This window comes from Bos javanicus, chromosome 9 (genome assembly GCF_032452875.1).
Source record: "Bos javanicus breed banteng chromosome 9, ARS-OSU_banteng_1.0, whole genome shotgun sequence".
Classification (NCBI taxonomy): Eukaryota; Metazoa; Chordata; class Mammalia; order Artiodactyla; family Bovidae; genus Bos; species Bos javanicus.
The window spans coordinates 70,606,716-70,629,115 of NC_083876.1; the positions used below are offsets into that span (position 1 = coordinate 70,606,716).

Here is a 22,400-nt window from a genome sequence, read left to right on the forward strand (position 1 = left end):
TAAGGCAGATAAACCTAACAGGAGTTGATGCTATAATTACTTCCCGTATCAGTGCCTGTTGCAAACAGGAACTCTGAAGGTAAAAATTTTTTAAAGGTATTTAGGACCAAAAGGGAATTTCATCAAATTCAAGGATCTAAGCTTTAGTTAGTTGAAATTCATTCCCAGTGACTTTGTCCAATGTAAATTTTTTGCATTTTATTCTGTTACTGAACTTATTTAATATTTACAATAGTACTAATGTCTGATAATTTCCTCAAGCATCCTACTGTATGTATGATTTCCTCCAAAAGCATTGAAAGTCCATGGAAATCAAGAAGGACAGAATTCTCTGAATGTAAAGGACAGATCATGAGCAGTAACTCATCCCCCACTGCAGCTGTGCAGCTCTGCTATGAGCACCTGAAGGGATCTTGTGTGAAAACCCCCTACTCACCCGCATCCCGCGTGACTCTGTACATGGTGTATGGCTTTGGGGGTGTCCTGGCTGTGTTTGGAAACCTCCTGGTGATGACTGCCATCCTTCATTTCAAGCAGCTGCACTCACCAACCAATTTTCTCATCGCCTCTCTGGCCTGTACGGACTTTCTACTAGGAGTGACTGTGATGCCCTTCAGCATGGTCAGGTCTCTGGAGAGCTGCTGGTACTTTGGGCAAAGTTTCTGTGCTTTGCACACATGCTGTGATGTGGCATTTTGTTACTCCTCTCTCTTCCACCTGTGCTTCATCTCCATCGACAGGTACATTGCTGTTACTGACCCTCTGGTCTATCCCACCAAGTTCACAGTGTCTGTGTCATGCATATGCATCAGCATCTCCTGGATCCTACCCATTACTTACAGTGGTGCCGTGTTCTACACAGGTGCCAATGAGAAAGGGCTAGAGGAATTGTCTAGTGTCCTCAACTGTGCAGGAGGCTGTCAGATAGTTATAAATCAAAACTGGGTGTTGGTACATTTTCTATCCTTCTTTATACCTACCTTTGTTATGCTAATTCTCTATTGTAATATTTTCCTAGTGGCCAGACAACAGGCTAAAAAGATTGAAAATACCAGTAGTAAAAGAGAGTCATCATCAGACAGTTATAAATCCAGAGTAGCCAAGAGAGAGAGGAAAGCAGCTAAAACCCTGGGTATCACGGTCATAGCATTTATGATTTCATGGTTACCATACAGTATTGACTCATTAATTGATGCCTTTATGGGCTTCATAACCCCGGCCTATATTTATGAGATTTGCTGTTGGTGTACTTATTATAACTCAGCCATGAACCCCTTGATCTATGCTTTATTTTACCCTTGGTTTAGGAAAGCCATCAAAGTCATTGTGAGTGGTGGGGTTTTCAAGAATGGTTCTGCAAGCATGAATTTATTCTCTGAATAAATGTAAGCCATTGGGTTGAGGAAGTTGAAGGTATCTTCACATTTTACAAATGAATGAATTTTTAAAAAATCAAGTAAGACTGTTAGTGCAGAGAAAACAAATGGCTTTTCCGGTTTAATTGGATAAATCAATGTCTCAGTCTGTTAGGATGTGCATTTCCCTTTTGCTTCTCCAAAAATATTTATTTGACTAATAAATGTTAAGCCCATTATTGTTAACTGCTGTACAACGCACCATTTCCTATTCCCTGCAGTCATTCCCCACCTTTTCTCTCTTATTCCATTGACTCTTCCCTTTGTAACCTGTAAACATGTCTGTTGCCTTTTATTTCCTTTCTTTTTTTCCTTACAAACTGATCTACTCTTTCCCAATTTATCAAAAATTTCTCTGTGATTAAGTTTCTCCAGTTTTCTGCTTTTCTTGCTTTGATTATTTTCCCAGGGAATTTTTTTGGGATGCAGTTAAAAGTATTATGTTTAAGTCTGCATGGTGTCTGTGTCAGGAATTGGCTTCAGCATCTTCTCCATCCTGCCCCTGGCCTACAGTGGTGCCAAGCTGTACACAGATGTCAGAGATGATGGGATGGAGGGATTAGTAAGTGCTCTCTGCGTAATAAGTGATTTTCAACCTGTTTAAATCAGTTTTGGATATTGATAGGATTTCTATTATTTTTCACACCTGGCTTTGTTAAGATGCTACTGTACAGAAATATTGTTCTTATGGTTAGAAAGCAGACTAAAAAGATGGGAAATATTACTAGAAAATAAATTTGTTACCAGGGACTCGCAAGATCAGAGTGGCTAAGAGACAGAGAAAAGCAGTTAAAACCCTGGGCTTCACAATGTAGCACTTTTGGTCTCATGATTACTCGATGTATCTGATTCATTGATTGATTCTTCTTTAAGTTTTATCACACTTCATATGCTTATGAGATACTTTGTTGGTTCAGTTATTGCAAATTGCCCTAAATCATTCGATTTATGCTTCATTTACCATTGGTTTTGGAGAGCAATAGAACTTATTAAACTGGCAATATTAAAAGACAGTTTATGAATTATAAAACTAACTTCTAAAGCCTAAGTTTCATATTGATGATTTGAAAAATTTTAAGTTGATTTGGTGATATATTGGAAATTTCTGTAGTGATTATTGCATGAAATATAGACTTGACAAAGATCATTCAGTTGAGGAGGAGACATGGCACCTCGACTTTGGCAGCTTCGCTTTTATACGTTTACGTATTTTGAAAAGTGAGCATCCTTTGAGCATTTGATAGAACCCTGTTATCTAGTAGTGGTCCACACAGTGGCCCTAATTTCTAGTTTCCTCAAATCTTTACACCAGCCTGCTCTGTCAGGTGTTATTTTCTTCTTTCAAGCCTGTTGCTGTTTTACCTTTCCTACCACCTAACTTTTTTTCATTTTCACGTTTCTTCCTTCTCTGTTCCCTGTTAATGTCAGGTTGTTCTGTGGACTCCGTTTGCATTTATTTTGAGCAAATTGATTCTTGGGGTCCAGTCTTCTAGAGCTCCTAAAGGTCTCTGAGACGTATCCATCAGCCATTTCAGACTCAGGATGAGATTCATGTTTTATTTTTTCAGGAGATATTTTGTAAATGTAGGAATAACTGTTAGCCAAATGGAAGCCCAGTTTCTATCATAGTTGCATCCCTTTATGTAACCGTTTTCTCATTTCATGAAGTTTGTTGTTTTACCTTCCAGCTCATGATGGAGAGCAATTGTCAGTTATTTTTCCTTCTATAGGTACTATTTGGAACTTATACACTGTTTATGATAAAAAAAAATACCACTATTATCTATGTTATTGGAAAAATGTGTAATTTAGAAATGTTGCTGTATAAAATTTTTTTGAAAAATTCTTAAGGATCTTGCTTCATGTATTTCACAAAATCAAAATTGATTTCTTCCCGATGTTAAAAAACCAGAAGAAAACATATATATTTTTTTAACTTTGTTGGTGGAATCATGACAGAAAATCCATATGGATTCAGGCACTTAATTTTTAAAAAATTTTATTTTATTTTTAAACTTTACAATATTGTATTGGTTTTGTCAAATATCGAAATGAATCCACCACAGGTATACATGTGTTCCCCATCCTGAACCCTCCTCCCTCCTCCCTCCCCATACCATCCCTCTGGGTCATCCCAGTGCACCAGCCCCAAGCATCCAGTATCGATGCAGTTAATTTTTAAACTTCAAAGAAAGAGAAAGCCATGTTAAGGAAAAACATACAAACTTAGAAAAACTATCAGTAGCATGTATGATGAAGAATTAGTAGATTTTAAAATGTAAAAGCAATTTACACAATAGAAAGACAGAGACAAATGTCCCACTAAACAAATAAATAGGAAATTTTACAGAGGTATGGCTCAGAAATACATTAAAATGTCCAATGTACAAATAATTTTAAAAGTTAGATATTTGGCAAAACTAATACACTTTATATAAGGATCATTATATATATATATCCTATATATAAAGGATCATTAATATCAGATTAATTAGATTCTGAGAAGTTGAGCACACTGCTGAGAGTTGGGCATGTTCATATAGGAAAAACACAATTTAATATCTCTTGTCTTAGAGGAAAATGAAGACATTTATATAAAATTTCAAATCACATATCACTTGACTCTGTAGTTCCATTTCTGCCAAGCAAGCCTAAGAAGATAGAGTCAGGCAAGGAAGGAAACATGACAAGGACATTCATTGTATATCTCTCAATTATAGATGGAAATAAACTAGGATTGATATGGTGTAAATTAAATCAATTATGTTCTACTTTTGAAATGGAACATTATAAAACCATTTAAAAGAACAAATGCCTTGTAACAGTTAACAAGGTAAGACAACCACAATATATTTTTTTCACTAAAATCAAAAGAAAACAGAAGCAAAAAAATCTGACCTAGATTATAAAACCATATATGGACTAGGTCCCCATATTACACTTTTACAAAATGTAATTTTATGTATAACAGACTGTGTCTGTGTTTGGGGAGGGGGACTTACTTTGTAATTTAGCTTTACCATTTTAATGTTTGTGATTGAAATACATAGGTTAAAATTGATATTAATAATACCACCTTTATTTTTATCTAAGCATCATTAGCTTTATCTGTGTGCTTGCTTGTTTTATTTGGCGTGGGATGAATATCTTTTGAGAATATATCTTTGGTATATTTTTGTCTTATCTAATGAAACTATGACACAGGTACATTGCTGCTAAGTCACTTCTGTCTTGTCCGACTCTGTGTGACCCCATAGATGGCAGCCCACCAGGCTCCCCCGTCCCTGGGATTCTCCAGGCAAGAACACTGGAGTGGGTTGCCATTTCCTTTTCCAATGCATGAAAGTGAAAAGTGAAAGTGAAGTCGCTCAGTCGTGTCTGACTCTTAGCGACCCCATGTACTGCAGCCTACCAGGCTCCTCCGCCCATGGGATTTTCCAGGCAAGAGTACTGGAGTGGGGTGCCATTGCCTTCTCCAACAGGTACAGTAATATATTTTAGAAACTGCACCTTATACAGATAAAGTATCTAAGGAATTATATGTTAATATTTTTAAGTATTTTTATGGTTTTCTTTCAGCATATCTTTAACATGCTCCAACTCTTCTTGTCTATATTAATTGCGTGCTGTCTTTAGGAGCGATGGAAGCTACCAAAAGTCATGGTTCAAAGTTCCACTTGTGCTTTATTTCTACTCTTCAGGTCATTTCTTGAAAAGTGATAAACAGTAGATGTGTTGAGTAGACGCACATATTCTGAGAAGAGACTTCACCTCCCAGCGAGGCTGGAAGGAGCATTTCCCATCTAGAAGGGGAATGTTGCCCGGTCTGCCCTTGTTGTTAGTCACTAAGTCTTGTCTTTTCTTTTGTGACCCCGTGGACAGAGGAGCATGGCGGGCTAGAGTACCTGGGATTTCCCAGGCAAGAATACTGGCGTGGGTTACCATTTCCTTCTTCAAGGAATCTTCCTGACCCAGGGATCAACCCGTATCCCTTGCATTGGCAGGCGAATTCTTTGGTAAAGTGTCTGCCTGCAATGCAGGAGACCCGGGTTCGATCCCTGGGTCAGGAAGATCCCCTGGAGAAGGAAATGGCAACCCACTCCAGTACTCTTGCCTGGAAAATTCCATGGACAGAGCCACCAGGAAAGATTATAAGTCTGCCTATTAGGGTAGGAAAATGCATTCCTCAGAAGACAGACCTCAAAGAACACCCACAGATACTAATGTGAGACCTAGCTCTCCGAAGATGGATGACACTGTGGGGATAAAGGTCACAATCCCTATATTTACTGAGGTATTTCTCTTGTACCTGGTGAGGTGTGAGACTCTAAGTAGATTTAAGAGTATTGCAGAAAAATAAATCCTATCTAGCATCCCTGAGCAGGTGAAGCGAAGATTTGTATCTGTTACCACGGGTATTGCATGTCCTCTCCCCTCCTACCCACTGACTTCTGTAGAAATCCAAGCAACTTGGCAAAATGAGGGGGGTGGGGTCAGGTTGTGCGCAGGTCTCCTTGAGCTCATGCCGCTCCCCACACTGCGCCTGCGCTACAGCCGCTCTGAGCCCTGCGAATGCGTCCAACCCCCATCTCGGAGCCTCAAAACACACTGCCCTCTTGCCCTGGGAAACCCGTCTCTGTTTTTACCTTAAATATCTTCTTGACCCTCTCAACCTATCTTTATAGTTAGCTGCTTGGTAACTTTGCCTGTGGATACGGTTCCCTTGCTTCATTGTGGTGACCTCCACTGCACTCTGTGTATCCGAGCCATCACCACATTGAGTTGTCATTACTTGTTCACAGGTTGGCCTCTCACGTGGAGTTAGAGAAGTAAGATAAAGTATAGTGGATAAGCTTTGATTTATTCCAAAATCTTTTAAGTCGATAGACAATCCACCAGGAGGAAAGAAAGATTTGGAGCAAACTGGAACACTCATAGCTTGCTGGTGGGAGTATAAAATGGTCCAGTTACTTTAGAAGACAGTGTATACTTTCTTGCAGAGTTAAACCTACACTTCCCAATATGACAACCCCAAGCTGAACAGTCTGAATATTTATTAACTGATCAGACATGACTGAACAACTGGACAACAACAAAATACAGATAAAATAATTGTGGTATATTCAGACAATGGAACTACATTTAGCAACAATAAGGAATGAGCTTAAAATGTACTCAGACATGGATCAAACTCACAGACATTGACCTGAGTGAAATAAGCCAGACATCAAAGAGGACAAACTTTGTGACTCTTCATAAAAGATTTTGGGCCCTTGAAAATTAATCTCTAGAATGGAGATCAGCGTTTTCCCTAGGAAATGTGGGGTGAGATTAACTATAAAAGGGCCTGAGAAGAATTGCCAGGGTGTTGCTTTCTACCTTGGTTGTGGTGGTGAGTATAAGGGTGGATACATTTATCATATCATCAATTCGTGCGTGCTAAAAATGTAAACTTTTCAAATTTATTTTATGCCTCAATATGAAAAAGCTGATTTTTTAAAATAGAAGTCATTCCTCAGAAAACACTTTAAAAAGAAAATAATTTTATTTGTTCAGTTTTTGGCTGTGCTGGGTCTTCGTTGCTGCGCAGGCTTTTCTCCAGTTGCAGCCAGCAGGGGCTGTTCTCTAGCTGCAGGGCACAGCCTTCTCATCACCGCGGCTTCTCTTGCTGTGAGCACGTGGTGCGTGAGCCGCAGTAGCTGCAGCACATGGCCTCAGTGGTTGCGGCTCCCGGGCTCTAGAGCACAGGCTCAGTAGTTGTGGTGCAGGGACTCAGTAGCTCCATGGCCTATGGGATCTTCCCCGATCAGGGATCGAACCTGTGTCTCCTGCACTGGTAGGCAAATTCTTTATCACAGAACCATCAGGGAAGCTGCAAAAAACACTTTTTGAAAAACTAAGGTGAGATCTGTTCTAGAATGCTGAGAGAAAAAGGAAATTTGTCAGTGGTATAATTCAGCGTATAACATAGGAATATCCACATTCCAAAAGTCCTTTCATTTTATTTTATAAGTATCTTCCACGCTGCTCCCACTACAACTCCAACAACAACAGGAGCAGAAACGATGTTTTATTTGTACTTACACTTCCTTTGTTGTTCCCTGAGGCAAACACCTTCTATTCTGCTACCCCACTTTCCCAGGTCAGAATTTTTAAAAGCAAACCTGAAGCATTCAAGTATTTAACATATGATTCTTTAACTTCTTTGAGCTTTTCAGTGTGTGGTGTGGTAAAGAATCCAACTGCCAATACAGGAGACATAAAACACACATATTAGATCCCTGGATTGGAAAGATCCCCTGGTGAAGGAAATGGCAACCCACTCCAGTGTTCTGGCCTGGAAAAGGCGAGACAGAGGAGCTTGGTGGGCTATAACCCATGTGGTCACAAAGAGTCAGACACGACTGCGTGACTGAGCAACTGAGCCCACACATTTAATTTTTTTAACACAAATCAACACTGGTAGGGATAAAGAGTTTATTTGAAAGAGTTCTAGTGACATTCAACACAGAAATCATATACATAAAAGGTTCTGCTACTGCTGCTGCTAAGTCACTTCAGTCGTGTCCGACTCTGTGTGACCCCATAGACGTCAGCCCACCAGGCTCTCCTGCCCCTGGGATTCTCCAGGCAAGAACACTGGAGTGGGTTGCCATTTCCTTCTCCAATGCATGAAAATGAAAAAGTGAAAGTGAAGTCGCTCAGTTGTGTCTGACTCTTAGCGACCCCATGGACTGCAGCCTACCAGGCTCCTCCATCCATGGGATTTTCCAAGCAAGAGTAATGGAGGAGAGTGCCATTGCCTTCTCCGATAAAAGGTTTTAAAAAAAGTGAAAAGGTAGTATTTAATAATAGCAAATAATATGACTTTCAAATTCCACTCAAAGATTTTAAAGAATAGGCACTATTCTGTTCCATGAAAAGCTAAAGTGTCATCAGGAAATTTGTAGGGCATAAACTTACTTTAGCATAAACATAACTGTTATTTAATTTTCTTTCTAAGCACCTTGAACTTATGGGGATTCAATTTTAAGGGCTTTGGAGATTGAAATTGTTTAGTTACATTCCTGAGGGGAGGGAGTTTTTGGGTCATTATCTTTGCTTTGATAAATTAGGAAAATAATGCTAATAAAATGTGGCATTTGAACATGTATCCTGTAAAAGCTTCTTGAAGATAACCTCTCCTTTAATATGAAAAACTAGGTAAGATTTTTTAAAAATTTAAATCAACAGCATTTTATGTAATGTTGAAAATTACCTGCTTATTCATTTGGAAGTGATCATTTTACAAGATGAGGATATGAATCACTTTCTAAACATACAAGTGAAGATTTGCACTTACAAGGAATTAAAGACAGAATACACTGGCAAGTGCTGACATTGTATTTATCTTTTCTTTAAGGACATTTTGAAAACTGGAATGACATCCTGGGCCACAGAGGGTGACAGGTTTCCAGCAAACCAGAGAATCATGAGCAGTGCATCTCCTTCTGCTGCAGCTGTGCAGCTCTGCTACGAGCACCTGAACGGATCCTGTGTGAAAACCCACAACTCACCAGGCCCCCGCCTCATCCTGTACACAGTGTTCATCTTTGGAGCTGTGCTGGCTGTATTTGGAAATCTCCTGGTGATGATTTCCATTCTCCACTTCAAGCAGCTGCATTCTCCTACCAACTTCTTGATTGCTTCTCTGGCCTGTGCTGACTTCTTGGTGGGAGTGACTGTGATGCCCTTCAGCACAGTGAGGTCCGTGGAGAGCTGCTGGTACTTTGGGGAAAGTTACTGTAAATTTCACACTTGTTTTGATGGGTCATTCTGTTATGCTTCCATCTACCACTTGTGCTTTATCTCTCTGGACAGGTACATTGCGATCACTGACCCCCTGGTCTATCCAACCAGGTTCACTGAGTCTGTTTCTGGTATGTGTATTGCCTTCTCCTGGCTCTTTTCGATTATTTATTCTTTTTCCCTTCTTGGCACAGGAGCAAATGCAACTAGACTGGAGGGTCTAGTAAGTGCGCTCACCTGTGTGGGAGGCTGTCAAATTGCAGTGAATCAGAGTTGGGTATTGGTGAATTTTCTATTATTTTTCATCTGCAACCTTGTGATGATAGTTCTTTACTCCAAGATTTTCCTCATTGCTAAACAGCAGGCTAGAAAAATTGAGAGTCTGAACAACAAGACTGGGAGATGCTCAGACAGCTTCCAAGACAGAGTGGCCAAGAAGGAGAAAAAGGCAGCAAGAACACTGGGCGTGGCAGTGCTAGCATTTCTGGTCTCCTGGCTGCCTTACTTCCTGGATGCCATCACTGATGCCTTCCTAGGTTTCATCACTCCCACATATGTTTATGAAATACTGGTTTGGATTGCTTATTATAACTCAGCTATGAACCCCTTGATTTATGCTTTCTTTTATCCTTGGTTTCGAAAAGCCATCAAACTCATTGTCACTGGCAAAGTCTTGAGAGCGAATTCCTCTACAGTAAATTTATTTTCTGGCTAAGTCCATATTTTAGATGGAGGAATTGAATATAGATTCACCGTGAACACTCCATTGGGTAGAAAATGTAATCATATACATGCAAGATCTTGTAAAGTAAAAGAATAAATTAGGCTTCCAATATGACCTGAAGACTTAAATTCAGTTTCATCATTCTTTGGTCAATATAACATAAAAACCTGGTTGTTATGGAAACAGCATGACCTTGGAGCCAGAAATGTGGCATTTTAACATTGATCTTGGGTTGCTACTTGTCTCTGATCTTCACTGTACATCTCTAGTTATTAATCCCTTCCTTGTAGCATTCTTGAGAAAATGTAAAAGATAGAAACTGCAATGTTTTGTTATTCTAAATCCTCCCTTTATTACTTTATAATAGTTTAATCCTTGGTTATAGCTTCTCTTTTTTCCTGTGAAATATTTATTTAATTACTATTACAATACTTAAAAGTATTCTGGCTCAGGGAGGGCAAAGTAGTGACTCTGCCCTGTCAAGTGTTCAGATTTGTGAGTCCAGAAACATAATGTCGGAGTCGGATAAAATCAACCCAGAGATAAATATATTGACTATAATATCTGTCGAATTATTTGCTATGGGAAAGGTAATTGATGTTATAAATAGCATTCATTTGTTGAGTGGGGTACTTCCTGGTGATTGTCTGCTCATAAAATTTTGGCTGACTTTATAAATTTTACCAGTTAACATGTTTATAGCATGCACGAGTTTTTAACATTGTCATTTTTTATTGCACTTTATGTTAAATTAGCCTTCTGTTTTGTTCACTTTTGCATTGTTCCAAAGATTATTTATAAGGATTTTCAGTGATATACATGAAAGCCCAAATTACAAATATGTTCCAAAAAATACAGAACTGAAATGAAGGATATAAAAAGATGACAGACAGAGGCTGATAAATGCATTTTATATAACCCACAAATTTGAAACTGAACAAGTTAAGCAATTCACATTGTATAGAAGCCAGTCAACTTTTCAGAAATGGAGACTTGTTTTGGGTACTAAGACTAGAGAATGCTGTATTTCTGTAATTTTAATAATTTTTTAAATAAATTTCTTGATTCTATTCTAATTTTATTTTGTAGCAATCAGATATCAAGTTTGAGAAATCAGAGAATCATATCATTGGGACAGGGATGAATATATTTCTTGTTTATTTCTCTAATTTTTTATTTAATGTAAATCAATCATATATTAGGGACATCATTTCTGACTATTATTAAAGAAATGGTTTAAATTGGTAAACCTTTCCTGAGATCGTGTATTATCTATGATTTAATGTACTTATGAGAAACTCTCTCATCTTTACTTGATGGTTAAAGATGAAACAAATGATTTAAAGGCACCCTAGACTGCTTAGCATTAGTTTACCCTTAACTCTTCAGTTCTGACAGTGAAAATCATCAATTTATTTTGATTTACTGCTTTCAAAAATGCAATCGTTGTTGTTGCTCAGTCACTAAGTCATGTTTGACTTGTTGCAACCCCATGGACTGCAGCATACCAAGCTTCCCTGTCCTTCACTATCTTCCAGAGTTTGCTCAAATTCATGTTCATTGAGTCCATGATGTTAACTAACCATCTCATCCTCTGTCTCTGTCACCCCTCTCTCCTCCTACCCTTAATCTCTCTTAGCATAAGGATTTTTTCCAGTGAATTGGCTCTTCCCATCAGGTGTGGCTCAGCTGGATAAGAATCCTCCTGCAGTGCAGGAGACCTGGGTTCGATCCCTGAATTGGGAAGATCCCCTGGAGAAGGGAAAGGCTACCCACTCCAGTGTTCTGGCCTAGAGAATTCCTCGACTCTATAGTCCATGGGGTTGCAAAGAGTTGGACACGACTGAGCGACTTTCACTTCACGTCAAGTGACCGGAGTATTGGTGCTTCAGCTTTAACATCAGTCCTCCCAATGAATATTCAGGGTTGATCTCCTTTAGGATTGACTGGTTTAATCTCCTTGCTGTCCAAGGAACTCTCAAGAGTCTTCTCTGGCACCACAGTTGGAAAGCATCAGTTCTTTGGTGCTCAACCTTCTTTATGGTCCAACTGTCACATCCATACATGACTACCGGAAAACCATAGCTTTGACTCTACGAACCTCTGTCAGCAAAATGATGTCTTTGCTTTTTATTATGCTGTCTAGGTTTATCATGGCTTTCCTTCCAAGGAGCAAGCATCTTCTAATTTCATGGCTGTAGTTACTGTCAGCAATGATTTGGGAGCCCCCCCAGAAATAAAATCTGTCACTGCTTCGGCTTTTTTCCTGTTCTATTTGCCATGAAGTGATGGAACCAGATGCCATGATTTTAGTTTTCTGAATGTTGACTTGTAAGCCAGCTTTTCACTCTTCTCTTTCACCCTCATCCAGAGGCTCTGTAGTTCCTCTTTACTTTCTGCCATTAGAATGGTATCACCTGCATGTCTGAGGTTATTGACATTTTTTCAGAAATCTTGATTCCAGTTTGCAGTTCATCACTTCTGGCATTTAACATGCCAGATGTACACATGTCAGTACATTCAGACATACTCTGAATGTAAGTTAAATAAGCAGAGTAACAATATACAGGCTTGTCTTTCTGCTTTCCCAATTTTGAACCAGTCCTTTGTTCCATGTCCGGTTCTAACTGTTGCTTCTTGTCCTGCACACAGATTTTTCAGGAGACAGGTAAGGTGGTATGATATTCCCATCTCTTTAATAATTTCCCACAGTTTGTTGAACTATACAGTCAAAGGCTTTTTTGAAATCAATGAAGGAAAAGTAGATACTTTTCTTGAATTTCTTTGCTTTCTCTGTGATCCAGTGAATTTTGGCAATTTGCTCTCTGGTTCTTCTGCCTTTTCTAAGTCCAGTTTGTACATCCAGAAGTTCTCGGTTCACTGTTGAAGCCGCGCTTAAAGTGTTTTGAGCATAACCTTATTAATATGTTAAATGAACACAATTGTATGGTAGTTTGAACATTCTCTGGCATTGCCCTTTTTTGGAATTGGATTGAAAACTGACCTTTTCCAGTCCTGTGGCCACTGCTGAGTTTTCCAAATTTGTTGGCGTATTGAGTGCAGCACATTCACAGCATCATATTTAAGGATTTGAAATAGCTCAGCTGGAATTCCATCACCTCCACTAGCTTTGTTCCTTGTAATGCTTCCTAAGGCCCAGTTGACTTCTCACTCCAGGATCCCTGGCTCTAGGTGAGTGACCACACCATCATGGTTAATCCGAGTCATTAAGATCTTTTATATATAGTTATTCTGTGTATTCTTGCCACCTCTTTTTAATATCTTCTGCTTCTGTTAGGTCCTTACCATTTCTGTCCGTTATCGTGCCCATCCTTGTATGAAATGTTCCCTCGATATCTCCTGTTTTCTTGAAGAGATCTCTAGTCTTTCCCAGTCTGTTGTTTTCCTCTATTTCTTTGCATTGTTCATTTTAAAAGGCCTTCTAATCTCTCTTTGATATTCCTGGAGCTCTTCATTCAGTTGGGTATATCCTTCCTTTCCTCCTTTGCTCTTCACTCCTCTTCTTTCATCAGCTATTTGTGAAACCTCCTCAGACAACCACTTTGCCTTCTTCAGTGCAGTAACTTTCTCTAATCCTGTGCCACAAGATATAGAGAAATCATTCTTCCTCGTTTTAAAAATGAAAAAGCTAAAATCAAAGTTTAAAAGTCTGCTGAATGTCGTAAAGCTTCTGGATTCAAATAAGCACTCTAACATCCAGTTTAATGCATTTATACTTGTCTTCCTTTTGTTTTAGTAGACTTGCACATATATTAGACAAAACATTTAGTTTTACCACTTCCTTTCCTAGGTCAACATTCAATTCTGTCTATAATTATAAATATTTTAGAACTTTCTTATTAAGAAAACAACAAGCACTTGCCCTCATTTCTCTTCTTAATTTACTCTGGCTGTATGTGGGCTAGTCTATTGGCCTTTGTGTCAGCGAACACTTATTGAGTGTTACTGGTGTGTAACATGTGAGCTTTGGAACTGGCAGGGTACAACGATAAAAACCATCTACCCCTAAGAGTGCTGTCTGAATTATGGATCTTTCATTCAGCACTTGGGACCGCCTTACCTCCCCCACTCAGTCTTCACAACAACTCCATGTGCAAGGGAATACTGTTACTATATTATTATTACTTTACATCATAAACGAGGAACCTGGGGCATAAAGAAGTGAGTCTCATGCCCAAGGTGGCGTATCCGTTAAACAATAGAGCCAGTATTCTGGCTTTCCAGGTGGTGCTAGTGGTAATAATCTGCCTGCCAGTGCAGGAGACACGAGAGATGCAGGTTCGATCCCTGGGTTAGGAAGCTCCCCTGGAGTAAGGACTGACACCCAGTCAGGTATTCTGGAAAATTTCATGAACAGAGGAACCTGCCAGCCTGCATTCCATGGGACCACAAAGAGTGAGATGTGGCTGAGTGTTCACACACACACACACACACACAGCCAGTATTCACATCCAGGAAGTCAGAAATTAAGTGAAATAACCAGTAAGTAAATTTTCTCCCCTGTTGTGGCCCAGCCACTGCCATCAAGTTTCTGGGAGCAATATGAAAAGACGCTTTGTACTAATTATGTCAAAGGAAAAATTCTGTCATCATAAAGGAAAGATTAAACAAAATTCTTTGGAGATATGGGGACACTGGTGGGAATAATTGATTTCCTGTGACATATCATTTCAACCTAGACCTCTTCATTATATATTTTACTGTATAAGGTTTCCCCCTCTAAGGGTGAAGGGAGGATCATTTAGATAAATTACATCTTAATTTCTATAGCAGGATTGGTCTGCACGGCAAGCAAATACAAACAATCTTGTTGTTTCTATTAATAACTATTTGGTTCCTTTGAGCTGCTTCTCCACAGCAAGACTTCTACTTTCAAAACATTTCAAGGCACCTGAGTGTTATGAATTTGCAAATTGCATACAATTTTTTCATGGATATCATATATTATTATGATAAGGAATGATTATATTTGCAAATCATGTGCTCCTTTAATAGCTCATATATTAACAGTACCTTATAATTTTATTTTTTATTTTATTTTATTTGACTGTACCGGGTCTTAGTTGCAGCATGTGGGATCTAATTCCCCAACTAGGAACTGAAAGCAGGCTCCCTGAATTGGGAATGGAGAGTCTTAGCCACTGGACAACTAGGGAAGTCCCAGCAGTACCTGGTAACGTGTGTCTTCATTTTTTCATGAATGAAAAGCGAGAACAATAGAGGTTGTAAATGTATATCTACATAGCCCCTGCCTTCTCAGGAACCATTTTGTTCATTTGTCTGTTACACTGCTTTCTGCAGTGTGTGCTGCTCAGAGGAAGATAACCAGCTCTTCATATGAATACCTCTAAGATGGAACTTCCACTATATGTGTAATATAAGAGAGAGTCAAACACTAGAGTAGCAAATAGCATAGATTCCTCTAATAAGTTTTGATGAGTAGCAAAAACAATATAGAAAGACTCAGCACAACTCTTTTCATAGTCGATGTTAGATATTGCTTTTTATTTTATTTTTTTTGCATTTTATTTTATTTTTAATATATGTAGTTGATTTTTCCGATATCTGCTTTTATTGGAAGAGATTTCACTGTCTCAGAAGTTTGGAACTGACTAGAAGCTGCCCTGGTTTATTTTTAGGGTTATTCTATGCAAAAATACAACCTTTGTTATTAAAAAGACTAATGTCTCAGGATGGTAGTTCTTAGACACTTGGGTTTCAGAAATAAGAAAGTTTGTAAAAAAAAAAAAAAAATTCAAGGAACCACCAGATAGTTGCCAAACATAAACTTTGCCAACTCAGGACATCATAGACAGCAGCAGCAACAGTAGCAGGGACAGCTTTATGTTTTGGCTGAATTTCACAGGAGAAAGGAGAAGGCAATGGCACCCCACTCCAGTACTCTTGCCTGGAAAGTCCCATGAATGGAGGAGCCTGGTAGGCTGCAGTCCATGGGGTCGCTAGGAGTTGGACACGACTGAACGACTTCACTTCCACTTTTCACTTTCATGCATTGGAGAAGGAAACGGCAACCCTCTCCATTATTCTTGCCTGGAGAATCCCAGGGACAGCGGAGCCTAGTGGGCTGCCATCTATGGGGTTGCACAGAGTCAGAGACGACTGAGGTGACTTAGCCGTAGTAGCAGCACAGAAGAAAAGTATGTTTTAATATCAATATATAAGAAATAGATTATTTAAGAATAAAGGGCAGTTCTGTAAATTGAACAAACAATATGAGACACGCATCTTATTGTTCTCATTCTCTGACCCCCACACTGGCACTGATCCCCAGACTGGCATTTCAGCATAACTGAATTAAGATTGAAAGACATTACAAAGAATAAATATTGAGATTTAACTTTACAAACATGTTTCTTCTGTGTCAGTTCTGTGCATGTTTTAGGAACCTGTTCTTCATCTGAGGTCTCTACTCTTTCACAGCAGAGCAATGAGGGGGCATCCTTTGCATTCTTTCTCATGGTGGTGGAGCAGTCACCCTCCAACCTCCCAGAAACCCCTAAAGGTCATCAGATTATACCAGTCTTGCCTCTCTCCAATATTGTCAACATGGGCACAGGGCCCTTCTTCCTTTTTGCTTCTTAATGTTAATTCTGAGCACTTCATCATTCTCTCCACAAGTATAATACATATATTTATACATAAACATATATGTATATAAAACATTTAAAGTTGTGAACACTTGCTCTGTTAAATACTGAATCATGTGCTTTAGCAATACTAACCCTAATAATCATCGTACTAACTCTTTGTTGAAGGTAAAATTATCGTCCCCATTTCACAGCTGAAAATACTGAGGCCTGGGCCAGTTATGAAGTTGGGGAAAGCCTGAATTCAATCCTAGGACAACTGGATCCAGAGTCTGTGCTCTTGACCATGCACTAATCTGCCTCACAGTTTCTAGAAATTCTCTCCTTCTAGAATATCACCTCCACCCTGCCTCTGTCCTTACTTAGGACTTGTAATTTACTAGATACAATCTTTTATCTGAAACCCCTAGGACTTATAGAAATCAGACTCTTTTACTTTTTCATTTAAAAGGCCTATCCCTTAAATATTTGGAATATACCCATGGAGAGTGTGAAGCACTTGTCATCAGTGCATTATTTCCACATCAATACTCAGATAGTCAAAACAATATTAATGTATCTGCATGAATATTCAGATAGACTGATAAGAAATTAACACTAGAAATAGCCTCATGCAAGTGTTTGTCAACAAATTAATTAGAAACAAACTTCAATGTTATAGATTTTAGAATTTTAGAATATGGACCTGTACTTGAAATCCCTCCAATTTGGGTATCTAATCACTGACACCAGTCTTTCCAGCTCACTTGCTCTAGGAAGCCAACTGCATTCATCACTTACCCACCTTCAGTGTCAGCACCGTCATTCTACTCAGTCCTTAGAAGTGAAGTTATAAACTGGAAGGAAAGATCCTGTACTTGTTTTATTATTTTTACTAATGGTTATTATATCTATAACTCTACTATCCTATACTAACCTGTATTATTCTATATTATTGGTAATGTAATATAGTAATTAATTGGACTTAAGCATAAGTTAAGTCTTTTCCTACCTTACTTCTTTTCAGACAGCTCTTTATGGTGGGTATTACTACTCCCAAATCAGAGCTGAGCAATCTGATTCCAGGAGAGTTCAGGTAAGCTGTCCAATTACATATCCAGGATTTACCCTTGGTACTTTCTGATTCAAACCTCTGTACAATCATTCTCCAGGGACATTGTCTTCCCAGCTTAGAAGGTAGGCTCCCCCTATAGCTTATACCAAACTCATGTATTGTAGCTCATCACTTTTTCAGAAATGGCATAAAGAGTAGAAATCAAACTCAATGACAGTTGGCAGAATAACAAAAGATCTCTTCGAAATAATCAGTTGATAATAAAGCTCTCCAAAGTACCAGCAGCTCTACTCACTGGCCTCATTCCAAACAGCTATCCTCTCCAGCTCAGTTCCTCATCACCTCTCTGACCTTGGCTGACTTTTTCGTGGGTGGTGGTTCTGACACTCAGCACAGTGAGGAGAATGAAAGGAGACCCTGGTGGTCCAGTGGTTAATACTCCATGCTTCCAATGCCAGGACATGGAAGCAACATTACTGTCTATCTATAAATGAATGGATAAGGAAGATGTGGTGCATATACACTAATTCTCTCATTTCACATGCTAGCAAGGTAAAGCTCAAAATCCTTCAAGCTAGGCTTCAACGGTACATGAATCGAAAACTTCCAGATGTACAAGCTGGATTTAAAATTTTCTGTACCTTCCACACAATTTTGTTTTGAACCTAAAACTCCTCTAAAAATATTTTGTTTAAAATGAACATAATTATACCTACAGTATCAGGTTATGACTGCTGATTGGCTGACAACAGACACTCTCATTGTTTGCAACTTGCCTTCAAAGCTATGAAATCCAGCTTTTTGAATGAAGTGTGTTGATTTTCATCCTTTGATACTTTGCTATAATTCCTTCCTTGCCAACCATCTAATGAAAATCATCCAGGAGAGTCTCTTAGTTTCCCAGGCTGCCATAACAAACAACCACAATCTTGCCGGCACTATTCTCTCCAGAAATGTATTCTCTCACAGTCCTGCAACCAAAAGTCTGAAATCAAGGCATTGACAGGCCATGCTCCCCTCCCATGGCTCTGGGGAGAGTCATTCTCTACCTCTTCCAGCTTCTGATCCTCCAAGCATTCCTTGGTTTCTGGTGGCACCATTCCATTCTCTGCCTCCATTTTCACAGAGCCATCTTCTCTCTTCTCCCTGTTTCTCAAGTTCTGTCCCTTAGAAGGACACTGCTCTTAGATTTAATGCCCTTCTTTGTAGTACAGGGTGATTTCTTTATTAAATTCGTGAAGGCCTCTTTTCCAAAGAAGATCTGATTTGGGGGGTTAGAACAAGGACATATCTTTTGCAAAGGTTGGGGCAGGATAGCATGGAACCCACTGCAGAGGGGAATGGGAAGTCTTCTGTTTGTGAGTATCTCACAGAAGCAGGACTTGGGGGGTTTACACCCATTTCTCACATGGATGGAGAGACATTGCAGTCTGCTTCCAGTGACAATACCCTAAGAAGACAATGATCTCTCTGCCAGCGCTAACTGTAACAGAAGCTCAGAAAGCAAGGTGTGTCTAAATACAACGAATGGAGCTTTCAGTGCATTCATTGCAAGTTGCTCACAGTGTGTGTTCCTTTTTCTGTTTGTTGGTGTCCAGTGAAGATGCAAAGCTGATTCTTAACCGGAGAAAAAAGCCAGGTATTCACTGTCACTGCTCATACCCTCTTTTATCTTTGTTTTTTTTTTTTTAATTTTATTTTATTTTTAAACTTTAAAATATTGTATTAGTTTTGCCAAATATCGAAAAGAATCTGCCACAGGTATACATGTATTCCCCATCCTGAACCCTCCTCCCTACTCCCTCCCCATACCATCCCTCTGGGTCATCCCAGTGCACTAGCCCCAAGCATCCAGTATCGTGCATCGAACCTGGACTGGCAACTCGTTTCATACATGATATTATACATGTTTCAATGCCATTATCCCAAATCTCCCCACCCTCTCCCTCTCCCGCAAAGTCCATAAGACTGTTCTATACATCAGTGTCTCTTTTGCCGTCTCATACACAGGGTTATTATTACCATCTTTCTAAATTCCACATATATGCCTTAGTATACTATATTGGTGTTTTTATTTCTGGCTTACTTCACAATAAAAATGCAAGAAAATGTCCACAACAGAAGTGAGATTAGGGGAAATTTTCAAGTCTAAGAAGAAAAAAAAGTCTTTGGCTTTTTTTTTTTTTTTTGTAGAAATGTAATGAGTAACCTAACTTAATGCGAGGAGTCATTTTGTAGAATAACTGTCTTAATAATCACTCTTGAAAACAATCTTCCAATTTCACACGTTGCTCTACAGGGATTCCATCTAGGGATTTTCCTATAGATGGCATTCATTTATCTGCAAGGACTGTGTGCTTTAGGCAGTAATGCAGATAAACCTAACAGGAGATCGTGCTTTCTGTCTACAATTAGTTCTCATATCACACCCTGTTGAAAAGAGGAACTCTGGAGGTAAACACCTAAAAATATTTAAGACTTTACCAAATCAAGGAAACTAAGCATTAGTCAAAACTAACTCCTAGCAATCTTGGCCAATGTAATTTTTTGTATTTTATTTTGCTATTGAACACAATTGAGATTTATAGTAAAAAAAAAAAAAAAAAGGAAAATTGAAAAACAATAGTACTAATATGTGATAATTTCCTCAGGCATCCTACTGTACGTTTTTCCCTCAGAAGCATTGAGAGTCTGTGGAAATCGAGGACAGAATTCTCTGAATGTAAAGGGCAGATCATGAGCAACTCGTCCCCCACTGCAGCTGTGCAGCTCTGCTATGAGCACCTGAATGGATCTTGTGTGAAGACCCCCTACTCACCCGCATCCCGTGTGATTCTGTACATGGTGTATGGCTTTGGGGCTGTCCTGGCTGTGTTTGGAAACCTCCTGGTGATGACTGCCATCCTTCATTTCAAGCAGCTGCACTCACCAACCAATTGTCTCATTGCCTCTCTGGCCTGTGCAGACTTTCTAGTGGGAGTGACTGTGATGCCCTTCAGCATGGTCAGGTCCGTGGAGAGCTGCTGGTACTTTGGGCGAACTTTCTGCACTTTTCACACATGCTTTGACACAGCATTTTGTTACTCTTCTCTCTTCCACTTGTGCTTCATCTCCATCGACAGGTACATTGCTGTTACTGACCCTCTGGTCTATCCCACCAAGTTCACGGTGTCTGTATCATGCATATGCATCAGCACCTCCTGGATCCTGCCCCTTACTTACAGTGGTGCTGTGTTCTACACGGGTGCCAATGAGAATGGGCTAGAGGAATTGTCTCATGCCCTCAACTGTGCAGGAGGCTGTCAGACAGTTGTAAATCAAAACTGGGTACTGATAGATTTTCTGTCCTTCTTTATACCTACCCTTGTCATGATCATTCTCTATAGTAATATTTTTCTTGTGGCCAGACAACAGGCTAAAAAGATTGAAAATACTGGTAGCAAAGCAGAGTCATCCTCAGACAGTTACAAATCCAGAGTATCCAAGAGAGAGAGAAAAGCAGCTAAAACCCTGGGTATCACTGTCATAGCATTCATGATCTCGTGGTTACCATACAGTATTGACTCATTAATTGATGCCTTTATGGGCTTCATAACCCCGGCCTATATTTATGAGATTTTCTGTTGGTGTGCTTATTACAACTCAGCCATGAACCCCTTGATCTATGCTTTATTTTACCCTTGGTTTAGGAAAGCCATAAAAGTCATTGTGAGTGGTCGGGTTTTTAAGAATAGTTCAGCAAGCATGAATTTGTCCTCTGAATAAATGTAAGCCATTGGATTGAGGAAGTATAAGATATCTTTACATTTTTCAAATGAAATGAATTTTTAAAACTCAAATAAGACTGTTACTGAAGAGAAAACAAATTGCTTTCCCAATTTAATTGGATAAGTCAATATGTTTCAGTCTTTCTAGGATATTCACTTCCTGTTGCTTCTCCAAAATATTTATTTGACTCATAAATGTTAAATCCCTATTTGTTGTCTAAAGTGGAGCTCACTCTGTACCCCAATAATGTAGAATAGTATAGGTTAGTATAGCATATTACAGTTATAGATATAATAACCACTAGCAAAAACAATAAAACAAGTACAGGATCTTTCCTTCCAGTTTATAACTTCACTTCTAAGGCCTGAGTAGGATGGTGCTGACACTGAAGGTGAGTGAGTAATGAATGCCTGCAAGCAAGAGGTGAAAGGTGGAATGTAGTTTACACATTCCTCTTTCTGTTTTCTTTTTATTCCATTGACTCTTCCCTTTGTAACCTGAAAATGTCTTTTTCTTGATTTCTTTTCCTCTTTTCCTTACAAAGACTTTCACTCACCTCCAACTTGTCAAAAACTTCTCTATGATGACTTTCACTGGGCTATTGTGGGTTTTTTTTTTTTGCAATGTAACTTATCAAATTGGCCAATATTAAAGAAGAGTTCATCAAACATAAAAATTAATATCAAAATAATCATAAATTTCATATTGATAATTTGAAAAATTTGAAATTAATTTGGTGATATATTGGGAGTTTGCCAATAACTGTGACATGAAATGCAGTGCTTGAAAGTGGCTTATTAAACTGGGGAAGAGAAACGGTACCACAGTTTCAGTAGCATCACCTTTATACTTTACCTTCTTGCTGATGTGAACATCCTTGAGCATCTGAGAGAAATATATTTCTTAACTAATGGTTGACACAGTGGTCATATTTTCTAGTTTCCTAAAATCTGAGTACCACCCTGTTCTGTCAGTTGATTATTTCTCTCTTCAGGCCTTGATTACCTGTCCTGCCTTTTCTA

The 22,400-nt window shown here is 39.0% G+C and overlaps 3 protein-coding genes across 3 annotated transcripts; all 3 read left to right on the plus strand.

The window, feature by feature from the left end:
- Positions 1–345: 345 nt before the first annotated feature.
- On the plus strand, positions 346–1,598 carry LOC133254439 (trace amine-associated receptor 6-like). The gene has a single exon (XM_061428689.1). It carries the CDS (start codon positions 352–354, stop codon positions 1,381–1,383), a length of 1,032 nt encoding a protein of 343 aa, XP_061284673.1. The 5' UTR covers positions 346–351; the 3' UTR covers positions 1,384–1,598.
- Positions 1,599–8,853: 7,255 nt separating this feature from the next.
- Positions 8,854–9,918, plus strand: LOC133254360 (trace amine-associated receptor 7a-like). The gene has a single exon (XM_061428641.1). The coding sequence runs from the start codon at positions 8,887–8,889 to the stop codon at positions 9,916–9,918; it is 1,032 nt and encodes a 343-aa protein (XP_061284625.1). The 5' UTR covers positions 8,854–8,886.
- Positions 9,919–20,205: 10,287 nt separating this feature from the next.
- Positions 20,206–21,389, plus strand: LOC133254440 (trace amine-associated receptor 6). Its single transcript, XM_061428690.1, has one exon. It carries the CDS (start codon positions 20,347–20,349, stop codon positions 21,373–21,375), a length of 1,029 nt encoding a protein of 342 aa, XP_061284674.1. The 5' UTR covers positions 20,206–20,346; the 3' UTR covers positions 21,376–21,389.
- The last annotated feature ends 1,011 nt before the right edge of the window (positions 21,390–22,400 follow it).

What these genes read in the sequence shown, in the direction of transcription:
- LOC133254439 (XM_061428689.1), top strand. Translation starts at nt 352, where the DNA reads ATGAGCAGTAACTCATCCCCCACTGCAGCTGTGCAGCTCTGCTATGAG.
- LOC133254360 (XM_061428641.1), top strand. Translation starts at nt 8,887, where the DNA reads ATGAGCAGTGCATCTCCTTCTGCTGCAGCTGTGCAGCTCTGCTACGAG.
- LOC133254440 (XM_061428690.1), top strand. Translation starts at nt 20,347, where the DNA reads ATGAGCAACTCGTCCCCCACTGCAGCTGTGCAGCTCTGCTATGAGCAC.